General features: G+C 43.4%; 1 protein-coding gene across 2 annotated transcripts in view; it reads left to right on the top strand.

The window, feature by feature from the left end:
• Positions 1 to 2,718: 2,718 nt before the first annotated feature.
• CXADR (CXADR cell adhesion molecule) overlaps positions 2,719 to 14,182 on the top strand; it is a 54,710-nt gene continuing 43,246 nt past the window's right edge. For both annotated transcript variants that reach the window (XM_077342423.1, XM_077342422.1), the window contains exon 1: positions 2,719 to 2,955. In XM_077342423.1, coding sequence (XP_077198538.1) covers positions 2,901 to 2,955 — 55 coding nt within the window. In that variant the 5' untranslated portion in view covers positions 2,719 to 2,900. The remainder of the gene's footprint in view (positions 2,956 to 14,182) is intronic.

Raw genomic sequence — 14,182 nt, forward strand, 5'->3', positions numbered from 1 at the left:
GTCATTTTATGGTTTTAGGGGACGAGGTTATATAAGCCGCCTCGAGCCTTCGGGGGGAGGCGGGGTATAAATATAAATATAATAATAATAATAATAAAGAGTTTTGGCCCTACAGGGCTCCTGTAGCTGAGTAAGCTGATCTACTGCAAGAAGGCCCAGCCAGAGAGAGAATGGTCAAGAGACTGCAGCAAACCTGATGTGTTCTGTTGTTCATAAATACTACAGCTAGGAAACACAAGTAATTGAAATCCCAGAGCATGTTCTTTTCTCTTCTACAAGCAAAGCCAGCGAGAAACATGTATGCCTGGATGGGGATTTATTCATTTATTTAATATTATTATATATTAATTATATTATATTTATATATTATATATTTATAACCTTGCAGCTCAGGGTGGTTTGCAATGGATCTTTCATGAAAATAGTACATTATAAATAAATGTATTGGTTTGAACATGTTTAACAGTTTTGGTAATAGGAATTTGTCAAATAGAAATGATTTACAAAATCTACATTTAACAATAAAACAGTTCTCCATCTTTCTGCACTGTGGTTTGTATTCTTTTCTATGATAAGGTGACCAGATTGTCCCACTTTTGTAGGAACATATGGGGGTACCTGGCAAATTGTAATTGTTGAAATTATATATATATATATATATATATATATATAGACCAAATTTTAAATCAAGCACCCCCCCCCAGTCAATAGTGTCCCGCTTTACCAATGTTAAAATCTTGTCATCTTATTCTATGAGTGCAGATTGATGATGGAACACCTCTGGGTTTGTTTACTTGTCTCGACCGAAGGCCTGGTGGAAGAACTCCAGTTTACAGGCCCTGTGGAATTATTTTAGCTCCATCAGGGCCCTGATGTTGTCTGTGAGCTCGTTTCACCAGGTGGGGGCCAGGACTAAAAAAGCCATTGCTCTGGTCAAGGACAGTTGAGCTTCCTTGGGGGCAGGGGTCACCCATTTGTTGATGTTTCTGGAGGGTAATGCTCTCTGGAGAGTGTAGGTGGAGAGGTGGTTTCTCTGGTACTCAGGACCAAGACCACGTATAGCCTTGAAGGTGAATACCAGAACCTTAAGTCAACTGGTAGCCAGTGTAGCTGTTGGAGTGCAAGCTGGATGTGGGTCTTCCAAGGTGTTCCTGTAAGAACCCTGGCTGCTGCATTCTGCATCAGTTGAAGTTTCTGGATCAGAGTTAAGGGTAGGCCTGTGTAGATCGAGTTACAGAAATTCAGCCTAGAGGTTAATGTTGCTTGGGGCCAGGTAGGATGCTAGTTGCTTGACTTGATGCAGGTGTAAGAACACCAGCTGAGCTACTCTTGTGATCTGTTAGTGATTATAAGTCACTGATGATGCATTAAATCTTTTTAAGTTGACAGCTGTATGTGCCTACTAGTGATGTTTTTTTAGTGTCTTTTGGGCCTGTCTTATAACAGTTTTTATCTGTGTATTATTCTGGCTTTATTAATTTGTTTCTTGACTTCTTCAGGTGGGTTCTTCAGTTCCAAAAAGGTTTGTTGTATATTCCTTAGATGAGAATCCCTGTCAGTACGATTGGAGCAGATGTGATTGTAGCATAGAGCCTGGCTATATACAATGGATCATTTGGTGTATTTAAGAGTGTAGCTAGAGGCATGCAGGTATGTTTGTTGGTCAGTGGGTTTCCGGTATAATGTGGTCTCTAGGTGACCATTGTGTATTTTTACTGTACTGCCCAGAAAATGTATTTCTTGCATAGTTAGGTTGATTGTGGAGTGGAAGTCATTGTATTGTATGCCTGGTGGAATATGTCTGAGGCTTTTTTAACCATGTCATCAGTGAACTGCAGGTATAAGACAGGTGTGAGTGGGTGGGAGTTTAGGAAGCATTGCTCCCAATCTGCCATAAAGATGTTGGCAGACACAGTGATATCCTTTTAAAGGTAGTGTGGCTCGTTTTTTAGGGCTGCTCTTTGAATGACAAGGCTCTCCATGAATGAATCCCTCAGAGAAAGCATTTCTCCCCCCCCCCCCCCGGGTATCTGCGATGTTATTGCTTCCTCCAGGGGAGCTGGGCTGGTGCACATGCTAATTTCCCACTAGGCAGAGAAAGGCGTGGCCCTGGAGGGGGTGTAATTGCGAGCCGGCTGAGACGCATCTCCGAGATCGCCTATAGCTGCATTGTCTTCGTTTGCCTGCTGCCGGGGAAGAAAGCCGGCAAGTCGAGGGATGCGTTTTAAGGGCTGCTTGACAGGAGTACGGGTTTGTTTGAGCAAGCCTCGTGGCTTTGTGCGCCAGCTTGGGAGCGGTGCACACCTAGCTGTTTAATAGCGCGTGCCACCCGCCCCCAAACACCTCCTGGTATTTCATCTGAATTAAGCCACATTCAGTGCCCAATTAAGACAAGGACAGGCGGGGGTTCGGGGGGTACCCCCCCCCCCCGCCACGTTTATGCCACCGGTGTATAAAACTAGTCAAGAAAAGTTGCAGTGGCCACATTCGATCCGGAGTAAGCGCTGTGCATTCGCACGCCTAAAATCCTTATCCCGATGTTGTTGTTTTTCTTTTCTTTCCATGAAGCAGGAGTGCGCGCTCCGTGGGTGGTGAGTGGGGCGTGTTTGCCTCCCTGGTGTTTCCTCGGAGTCGGCGGGCTGGGAGTTTCTCTGCCGGTGCGGGGTGTGAGCCGAATCTGTCCTTGAGCTGGAGTTGGCCGGTTCTTCCCCCTCCCTCTTTCTGTGTAGAACTTACAGCTGAGAGGGCGGCGGGCCGGGCCCGGGCGGAAGTGACGGCCGTTTCACCTGCTGGGCTGTGCGGGGAAGGAGGAGGAGGAGGAGGCGGAGAGTGTCCGTTGGGAATTACTCACTCGGGAGCTGCTGGTGCCTCGCTGGCCGCCGACGGTTGCTCGCCTCGCCATGGAGTCGCCGCCGCTGCTCTGCTTGCTCTACGCCGCCCTCCTCTTCCGTGCAGGTGAGTGGGATGTGTGTGTAACTCCAAGACCCACTGCCCCCCCCCAAGCCTTTCGAAGCGGCGTCCCCACTTATTCGGGAGTCGTGGGCTTTTGCAGCCGCCCATCCGCGCGCCCCTTCCGTCTCTGAGCCCCTTTTTCTCTTGAAGACTGTGGGAGGCTTCTGAACAAAGGCGGGCGCGTGCGGGGGGAGGGGGAGGTGAGACTCCGTGTGAACGCGGCTTCCTTGGCGCCGCTCCTCGAAAAGTGCGAGGCTTTCCGTGTTTGTGAAAGTCGTGCAAATAGAGCTCTCTCCCCCCTCCTTCCCTCCTTTGGAGGTGGCGATGGCGAGGGAAAATGTCGCTCGTGGCTCTGGCTGGTACTGAGTGGCGCCCTCGCCTCAAGTTCGGCGGGGCGACTCGTGCTCAGCGGCCCCCCACCCCCCGCGGGACCGGCTCCCAGGAGGCGACCGCGCCTCGCCAGCCCCGCCAGGAAGAGGAATCGCGGCCCTTGGGGCGGGGGGAGAAGGCGTGGAGGCATCCCGGTCTCTCTCCGGCGCTTCCCCGGCATGAGGTCGGTGAGCCGCCTTGCTCCGCTGCCCCCGTAGCACAGTCCTTATCTCTCTGGACTCGTCAGCCAGGCTGGCTTTGTGGCGAGCTCTTTGTGAAGGCTGCCTTTTGTTAGCATGAAAGGGAAAAAGTGCTGGCGCGCCCCCTCCCCCCTCCCCAATTTGCTCTTTTCTTTTAAAATCCGTGTGAGGCAGTGGATTGGCTACAACACAATCAGGACAGGTCCGGGTTAGGAAGGTGGTCGGTTTTCCTCCCATGCGAATTGCTCTCCATAGAGGGTTTAACAGTGATGTAGTTGTATAGGGAGAGTGCCTGCAGGGCTCAAAAAGTACTGAGAAAAAGGGAAAGCTTCTTTGTCATCTCTGTTATACCGTCTTTTCTCTAGGAGCCAGTGTGGAATGAGGCTAGAGCGTTGGGCTGGATTCTGGAAATCCATGTTCATACCCTGTTGTGCCACAGGGCTTTGTTGTCTGAATGTGGCCAGCCGTACTCTCTCAGTCTTCCTAGATGGATAAAATGGAGTAGACTAAAACAGTAATGTAAGCCATGTTTAAAAGATAAATAAGTTGATCTTTATTATTATTACTATTATTATTTAATTTTTAGACCACCCTTCTCCAAATAGGTCTCAGGGTGGTTTACAACATAAACAGTTAAAACACAATAAAATCCCCATAAAAACCCCAATTAACATCAGCAACAAGTTACATATAACATATAAGCGGCGGTGGTCACAATTCTGATCTTAGTTACCTGACTTCCCCCCAAGTTCAGCCTGGTGGGGAGAATAATATTCAGAAGAGGGTGGCACCAATACAATAGATCTAACAATGATCTCGATGTTAGAGTTCTCAATATTGGAGGGGATCCTCTGATGGATTAGTGGGAGAGCTGCCCTGGCCTCAACCATATGCCTGGCGGAAGAGCTTCGTCTTACAGGCCCTGCGGAAAGCCTGCTGGTGATATCTTTAAATTCTACTTGATTTGCTAATCTTAAATAAGGGGTGCCATCTTCCAGGTGGGATCTAGGGATCCCCTTGAATTACAGCTCATTTCCAGTAATTCAGTTCCTTTGGATGTTTTGGAGGGTGGAATCTATGGCATTATACTTCACTGAATTCCCTGTTCCTCTCAGGCTCCATTCTCAAATCTCCAGGAGTTTCCCAACTTGGATCTGGTATCCCTACCCGCCATCCCCTACTGCAGTGGTCCCCAACCTTTTTATCACCGGGGACCGGTCAACGCATGACAATTTTACTGAGGCCCGGGGGGGGGGGAGTCTTTTGCTGAGGGACATCACCGCTGCTGCCTGAGCCCCTGCTCCACTTGCTTTCCTGCTTGCACCACTGACTTCCCGCCACCTGCTGGGGGGGGGGGGTTCTGCCAGCAGCAGCTGTGCAGTGCCATCGTGAGGGGGAGCCCCAGGCATGGCGGCTGCCGGAGAGCACTAAAGGTGAGCTGGCGGCAGAGTGACAGGGCAGCTCCCGAGACAGCAGCTAGGGGGGAGGACAAGGAGGAGCCGCGGCCCGGTACCGACTGATCTATGGACCGGTACTGATCTCCAGACTGGGGGTTGGGGACCACTGCCCTACTGGTGGCAAGGGGGTCCTGGCAACCCCACCCGAAACACAGTTATGTGAAAATAAAGCTTATTCAACTAAGTGGGGATTATTTCCTGGTAAAAGTCTTATCTTGCCAAAAGTGTTTATGAATTAGAGTCCACTTCATCTTAATTGACAAATTGTACACACATTCAGAGGGGAAATAGAAAAGTAGCAAGCAGTAGAATTAAAAACCAGTGCATCTCAAGAAGCACAGTGAAATTTGCATAAGGACTTTTGGACACATTTGAGCTTTGCAGAGAAATGTTCCTCTTGCATTTCCTTGTTAGTGTGCAATATAATGCATTTAGGATACATCTCAGGGTCCCCTCAAGCCATTGTATATCTGTTACTCTTTTAAGATGTATCTCTCCTTGAAGCTTCTCTGAGGATTTGCCCCTTCTGGGTCAGCAGTGGAAGATCAAAATATTCTCCCATTGGTTTTTAAGTCCTATGGTTGTTAATGTTGGGTTTTTGTCCATTTTTTGCATAGGGACATACCTATTTGTCAGATGTAGGCAGTGGAAGGGCATTGTTGGCATTTGATGGCATATATATTATCGGAAGATGAACAAGTGAATGAACTTGAGATGGTATGGTTGATATTGGTCTGTTTCCTTACTGTATCAGGTTATTGCAATTGTAGAAATGTCTGTTGTAGATCTTGCAGGTGAAACTCTGAGGGATTAGAACAGATGCAACTGAAGTGTAGGGTTTGTCTGTAGATGGTTAGTTTTATGTATTTAGGATGGTGGCTGATGCTGTAGATATGTTTGGCAATCACAGTTTTAAAGTATTTTATATTAACATTGTGCATTTGCACTATGGTGTCTATCAAATGTACTTATGTAGATTGTTTCATAGTCACATTGATCATGTGATGGGAATTGCTTAAAACCTCATGAATTTTCCCCAGTTCTACTTTCTCATCTGTTCAAATGATGAAAATAACATTAATAAATCTCCGGTACATCCCTGGTGTTTTCTGGAAGATTGTTAACACATTTTTCCCAGGAAGTATGCAGCATGTTGTGTGTAACTGGGGCATTAATGGCATAGAGAGGGTCTGAGAATAGAGTCCGCATACACAGACACCTCTGCATTGATGGTACCTATGCCTGAAACAGTAGGACATCCCAGTTTGCCAGGCTTGTGTGTTTTGGGCACAAGATTAACAAAATGCATGGTCAGGGTTATTGTAGTGTGTTCATATAGATTTATGCAGAGTAAATTTTTTGTAATCCTGTTCAGTTGTTTTTGGTATACCTGATTGGGAGCTGAGGATAGTTGTTCATAGAAAGTGATGTTGGAGAGTTGCCTTTTGTCTTTTGAGAACTCCCAAGATCTCTATTCCAACTGGCATCTGACAAAGGGAGCTTTGATTCTTGAAAGCTCAACCAAAATCTTGTTGGTCTCTAGGGTGCTCCTGGACTCAAATCTAGCTGTTCTACTGTGGACTAGCATGGTTACCCTCTGAAACTTATTTCAGAGAGTTTGTTTGGAAATAAGCAGTTACTGGTGATGCATTGTTTCTTGGGAATAATATTCCTTGCCTTGCCTTGAGGGCTGAGACCAAATTGTTAATGATATAGGAAGGGAATACTGATAAAATATGTACTGCAGATATTCACCATATAATGTCTGTCTCTTTGGACTTGTAATTTTCAATAACATACAACTGAATCATAAGTGTAAATTTACTGTCTTTGCACTGTACAAATAACAATTTTTCTTTATTAAAATGTGTTGATTGAAACAAGTGTAATGTACTATTCATTTTTGGAAAAACAGAGCTTCTTTAGTTTGTAATTGTACAACTGTGCTGTTAAATTGCATCATCAGTAGTCAGGATACAATGCTCAAAACACCTGTGTGGTTAAGTTACACAAAATAACTGCTTTTCAGCACTATTAGGATAGGCTTCTTGTTTCCTGTTGAAGTGTTTCATTCTATTGTTGATGGAAGAGTCTGATGGAACATTACTCATTGAATAAAAATTTTATGTTGGGTCATAAAACTGTATTTTGCTTCAAAGGGCATGGGACAGAAGTAGACAATGAACTTCCATATAAGAAAAATAGAACCCATGATTTTCTAGTAATAATAAATATATTATTGAACCACAGAGATTTAAAAAAACAACAACACCCAAAAACACTGCCCTATATTAACTTTGTGTTGATATTGCTATGCTATCACTTTCTCTAGAGACCAGCATTTACTTTTAGAGGACAAATTACCTAGTTCAAATAAGATTCAAATAAGTAGCCATGTTGGTTTGAAGCAACAACAAAATTTGAGTCCAGTGGCACCTTTAAGGACCATCAAAGCTTGATTTTGAGTATAACCTTTTGTATACATATTCACTTTGTATCTGTTGAAGTGTGCACACTCACAACATTTTATGCCCAGAATTAAACTTTGTTGGTTTTAACTGTGCCACAAATAAGGTTTCCTTGGAAAATGTAACAGCTTAATACTTCATCTGTCTATTACTGTTAATTTACAAGGAGGACCAGGCTGAAACTTTAACTCTCAACAATGAAACTAAATCCGTAATGTTAATAGTTGCTGAATGGTGATCAAGAACAGTTAAGATTGGGAAAAGTTTTGTGTATTCATAACTCCTCTATTTTTTCCTGTTTTTTTTTTAACCATTGGACTCTTCTCATCTTCATTACCTTTGGGGTGTTCCAGGAACTGGAAGAGGAGAAGATTCATATTTGCCTCGTATGTTAATCTAAGTACGTGTGATTTTTATAGATGATCACACATCCTTCTTCCTGTTCCTTTGCCCTATAAACAATTCAAATGTGATGAAAGGAGATGCTAGTGTATGAAATAGGAAGCTCATTTGCTTTTAAAGGGGGGGCACTATCTCCTGAACAGCAAGGAGATGGGATGTAAAAGCCAGCACCACTACTTTCTTTGCTGCTTCAAGGTCTCTGCTAATGACATCTATACCAAGCCTAAGAGAAAGAAAATTCTGTTGGAGACAGAGGTTCAGGCTTGGCAACAGGTGATATATAACAAATTATGAATTAATAGTCGTGGATTTCACTTTGGACTCATTTAGATGTTGCAATGCATGCAATCTGCCCACTCTACTTCCTCTGTGGTTGTAATATATCAAGATCCCAACTAAAACATACAAACACATTTGAGAGAGAAAATACTTTTTCACCATATGTGGAGTACTTTTATGTGATGTTTAATAGCAACAGTGGTGACTTTGAAGTCATTGGTAATGCTTAGTTCACTGGCGTCATGAATTGTTAGTCTTCAGACATATTTTGAGAGTCAGTATGGTGTAAAAGGTTCAGGTGTCAGAATCTGGAGGACCCAGGTTCAGATTCCCATTTAGCCGCAGAAGGTTGCTAGATGATTTTATGTCAGTCATACATTCTCAGCCTAGCCTACCTCACAGGATTGTTGTCAGGCTAAAATGGAGTAGAGGAGAACCATATTAGCCATTTTGGGTCTCCACTGTGGAGAAAGACAGGCTATAAAAGAAATTAAATAATATTCTAGAAATGCCTGTCCTTTTTCTTATTCACCTGATTCATCTTTATGTATTATGTATGAACATATGTATGAACATACATGTATGAACATAATTACCCAAAGCTTGAAATGGCATTTTCTAACACAGTAAACTGTCCTTAAAAATTAGCATTATTTTTCAGTTGGAGCTTGGACAAATTAAGGCTCTACTAGCTAAATATTAAGATTATAGTGTTGCTTAATTTCCTTATTTGTTAAATAACGGAGAATGTTGAAACTTCCACCATCTGTAGACTTTATTAATTTATTGTATTTCTATACCCCTTAGCAGACAAGGGGTGAATCTGCACTTCACTTTTTATCCCTGGTGATCTCTATTTAAAGAAACACTTCTACATGTTACTCGATTTCCATTCTGATAATTAGCACTTTAAATTTTCCCTCTGCAACGTCTGTGATTGATCTGTGATGACCCTACCATTCCCACGTGATATCCGGGAGGGTATAACTTGCTATATTTGAGGACCCAGCTTTGAGAACCCAGTATTAAGTGTAGATCTTCTGCGTTTTTCCAGATTAACTTCCTTCCTGGCACCTCCAGCGCTGACATAGCGAAGCCATCTGTTGCTGATTGGTCAGGGTGTCAGTTCAAAGACTGCCTGATTCCCAGTGCAAGACTTCCCTTGCAGGACTTATTTTTGCCCTCATGTTGGGATCTGTTTTAATGTGACTTCACTCCAAAAGCCCACACTTCTCTGAGCAGTGATTTGCTTCTTGGATCTACTTTCCTTTCTCTGTGAGGCTGCTGCCTCCCCCCCCTGTTTTGGAAAAGAAAGAGAAACAAGTAGCCTCATGCTGTTTTTGGCTCCTCCCCCCAGCTTGCTTTGACTGTAGACTGATTTGGTGGGAGTTAATTTTTTATATATTTTGTAAAAATTATTGGGTGATATAACCATATATAGTTATGTCGACCTGCCCTCTCCCCGGCCAATTATGGGCTTCGAGGGGGTATAGAGGGGGGGTCCTGTCATAAAAATGCTTGCTAGCTGAGACTTGTTGCATGTGGTAATGACTGAAGTCCAGAGAGGTAAGTACTCTCATTGTAATAACTTCAATGGTTTGTGTGTGTGACATTGAGCAACAGTGACAGATGCCTCTTGCAACCCGGTGGAGTAGGCTGCTGGACTCCTTCTGAGGGAGTAGAGGGCAGAGTGTGATGTCACATTCAGTGGGAGTGTCTGGGTGATGTCATTTCTGGTGTTGTAGCCTGTTGACATCACTTCCAGAGTTTCTTGAAGCCTGAATAATGTTTCAGGGGTTTCTCAACAGTAAAAAGGTTGAGAAAGGCTGTTTTAGAATAAAAGATTGCAGTTTGCTGCAATGAAAACCAACAGGTGCTGCAAAACAATGTTTAACTAATTTTGAAGCTGTCTTGAAAAGAAGGTACTTAAAAAATACTGTGTTGGAAACTTTTCTTGTTCTCTTCCCTAATCCTTGGGTTGAATTGTATGTTGTTTTCAATCCTTGTGAGGATGCAAATCTATGGAAACACTTGCAAGGAACATTGTTTGGATAAAAAGGCTTAACTCATCTCTTACTAACTTATAACAATCCTGAAAATACTTTTCCCTTGGTTCTTCATCAGTGGTTAGATCTTAACTTAATTTGCAGATAAGCAAGTGCCCAGTGACATGAAAAAGTAGGGAAATTGCTGAGGAAAAACAGCAGGGGTGCAAATCTCAATCATCCAGAACAAATACAGCTACAATGTTGTCTATATTTAAGCCCTGACTTCTGTTAGTAAAAGGCAGGGAGAGCCAGGGCTCTTTCCAGAGCTACTACGCCCTCTGAGGGAGGACTGACTGGGGCTAAGTCCAGTTGCAGCCAACAGTCAACTTCCTATCATATGATTTATGTGAATCATCTAGCCCTGCCTGCATGCTACTGTTCAACAGTAGCCACTTCATGAAAGGCAGTGTTGTGTATTGGTGAGTTCCACACTAGGATCTGGGGGTCCCAAGTTGAAATACAGTTTTCTGTTGAAACTCACTGGGTAATCTAGGACCAAATACACACTTTTAACTTGACCTATCTCACAGGATTATTGTGAAGATAAAATGGGGGAGGATGCTGTAGGGTGTTTTGAATCCACAAAAAATGCTCCAAAGACATTATATAATTAAAGTAAAAAATATATGAAGATAAAGTTTAGAAGAAGAAAAGTTCTTACATGCCGCTTTTCTCTACCCGAAGGAGGCTCAAAGCGGCTTACAGTCGCCTTCCCTTTTTCTCTCCCCACAAAAGACACCCTGTGAGGCTGAGAGAGCCCTGATATCACTGGTTTGTCAGAACAGTTTTATCAGTGCCGTGGTGAGCCCAAGGTCACCCAGCTGGCTGCATGTGGGGGAGTGCAGAATCGAACCCAGCATGCCAGATTAGAAGTCTGCACGCCTAACCACTACACCAAACTGGTGGTGGGTGGGTAGGTGTAGAGAAGAGATCAGGGAAAGGGAGTAGGAAAGGGACTAAGATAGTGGTTTTGTCAGTAGGAAATGAGGAAATAGTGTGAGGAGGAAAAACTAGGTGCCCTCCCCCATAAGTCCTAACAGTGCCTGGGCTGGGTAGCCAACAGCACACAACTGACCCAGAGTTTTCCCATTTTCCAAGGGAGGCAAAGAAAGCTGAAGATAAGGGAATATTAAAGCAGCTTGACTGCTGGGTGGGAAGGACACAGTACTACGGTTGCATCTAGAAAAGGGAAAGAAGAAATAGTGGGGCAGGGCAAAATGAGATGCCCCCCTCCCCAGGTCCTTATGAGTCCCCTGTTTGTTACTTTATATTTTTCATTTGACTTGTGGTATGCTTGCTACCACTAGGTTCAGGAATGTAAACCTATTTTCAGGCTTTGAGTATTGGAAATGTTATATTGTGATCAAAGGGGGAAGTTGTTTTATCAATATAATCAAGGATTCCTAGTATTTAGTAATACTAGGTTCTATGAGAACAGTGTCTGAAACTGCAAAAAATTAGAAACTCTACCAGGATATTTACTTACCATATATAACTAATGGCATTGATGGGTGTGTATGACTTCAGTCGTAATTCCACATTACTGAATTGGCTCTACAACTCTATCCTTTCTTAGTTCAAGGAGCCAGCTATTCCAGTGGTCACCTGTTCTTCGGTCACACTTCTTGATAGTTATCCATTTTTACTTTGAAATAGTGGGGAGATGGACTATTGTTATAAAAATACTAGGAGTGAAGCCATTTTAAAAAGGGCTGAAGAAAGGGCAAGAGAGGCCGCAGGGTGGGGCCCCCTTGCAGAGCAGGGCTGGGCAGGTCTCTAGCCCTGAGTGACTCAGGGTTCAATTATTGATTGATATCCCACCACCCACTGACAAGTTGCACAGTGAAAACCCTCCAGAAAATGCTGAACCCCATTACAACAATTCTCTGTTCAATTTCTGGGGGCAGCTAACACCCTCTTCCACCAACGTATGCGGGTACCACTCAGTGCACCAGGGGGATTTTTAAGCCACCAGCCAAGATGATAAAAAATGTGTTGGCAGTGTCTTCCCAGAGGGCCATCCGATCTTCCATGCCCTGGCCTCAGCCATACACCTGAACATATGCTTTGCATGTAGGCCCCCATGTTCAGTTCTAGCATTTATAGAGTTAAATAGAAATGTGTGGGTGAAGTGCTTTCAAATCATAGCTGATTTATGGCTTCCCCAGCAAGGGACTTTCAAGTGAGAATCAAAGGCAGTTTACTATTGCCAGCCTCTGCAGAGTCTTCCTTGGTGGCCTCCCATCCAAGTATCAACTGTGCTTAGTTTCTGAGATCTGACAAGTTTGTGCAGTATTATTCTGCCTTCCCTCAAGGCTGTGAGTGGTCTGAAGTTAAGACCCTAACATCCACTACTATTTAGAGTAGGTATTGCTAGGCTAAATGGACTAATGGTCTGATAAAGGCAGGAATCTGCAAGAACTTTCAGGAGGCATCTCATTTTTTCTTCTCTCGTGATTTCTTCTTTCCCTTTACTGAGAGTCCCATTAGCTTTTCCCATTTCTTTGCTTCCTTCTCTCTTTCTAGGCTTATCAACCTCTAGGTGGGGAGATCCCCATGAATCACAACACATCTCCCAACTACAGAGATCAGTTTCCCCTTTGGGTTACTAGCTCCAGTTTGGGAAATATTCAAGGTAGAATTTTGAGATGGCAAGAATGGGGTTTGGTTGAAACAACACAGCAATACAATAACAAAATCATAATGTTAATAAAAATCCAACTAAAAGCTCATCACACAACGAATTAACACTTAAGGCATAAAATCAACAGCTTTGATAATAGAGCCCACCAAAATGGCTGCTGGGGGCGGAATCTATGGCATTATGTTTGGCTGAGACCTCTCTCTGCTGAGCTTAGTATGTTTTATAATTCACATCTCAGTCATATGATAGAGACACAGTCTGAGTTTCTGCTGAGACTCAAGAAATGCTTATCAGTACAGTTGAGAATAGCATAGTACAAGAGCACTTTTCGATTTGCTTCAAGCATTTTGAGTTGCTATTTTGTACAGATGGCTATTGTATTCAGAGCAGCTTATGTGACTAATATAGTTACATATGTATCTAACTAACCAAAGAACAAATAAACTGACTACAGGTAAGACTACAGGTAAGAGAATAGAAGCCGTTTTATTCCTTTATGTAATAAAAGCCATGCCTTCCAGCACCATGCTTACACCCTCATTGCTCCCCCACATTAGCTGAAGAACTGCGTATGACATGACCAGGAGGTCGGGACAGGAGACTGGCGGTTGAACTGGAGGTCGCCATGGAATTGGCAATGTGATTGTATTGTAATCAGAAATATAAATGCTTTATTTTAGAGAGCCTGCCTACTCTCTGTCTTTTGGTCTCACTGTTTTTCCTTGAGGGAGCTTATTGCTGAGCTGATGAATAAAAGATCTTTCGGTCTTGTTGTTTCCTTTAATTGGAGCATTGGGGACACCAATTTATCAAACCTGTTTGACTACAACTTCAGTCAACATCTCCTCCCCCAAACCCAGCCTTCTCAGACTCAACCATGGAATTTCCAGGGATTTCCCAGCCTAGAACTGGCAACCCTAGTCAGGCCTAGTGCCAATCCTGTCTAAAAGGTATGGAAGATGAAGAGTTGGTTTTTTACGGTGTCCAACAATCTGGCCAAACCTATTAGTATATAGACAGACATGCTCAACACTATATATGGCTGCTTTGGAGTAAGCCTTATTAAACTAATATGATTTACATATATATAAATATATACATATAATCAGAAAGGACATCACTGAAACCTGGGGTTGGAAGAATGGTTTCTCAGAAATCAGTAACTAATATTCTCTTAGGATGTTTTTTTGTTTTTAAGCACTTTATGTTATTTATACTTAGATTAGATGGGCACATTTATAGCAGCACTGAGCATTCTGTTTATAATTTTCTAATTCGCCCCCCTGCCCCACCCCCCTGTCCCACTTTCTGAATGAGAATATATCAGTGTGAAAGGGAAACAGAATAGCAGTAAAAACTGGTT

This window comes from Paroedura picta, chromosome 6 (assembly GCF_049243985.1).
Source record: "Paroedura picta isolate Pp20150507F chromosome 6, Ppicta_v3.0, whole genome shotgun sequence".
NCBI classification, from domain to species: Eukaryota; Metazoa; Chordata; class Lepidosauria; order Squamata; family Gekkonidae; genus Paroedura; species Paroedura picta.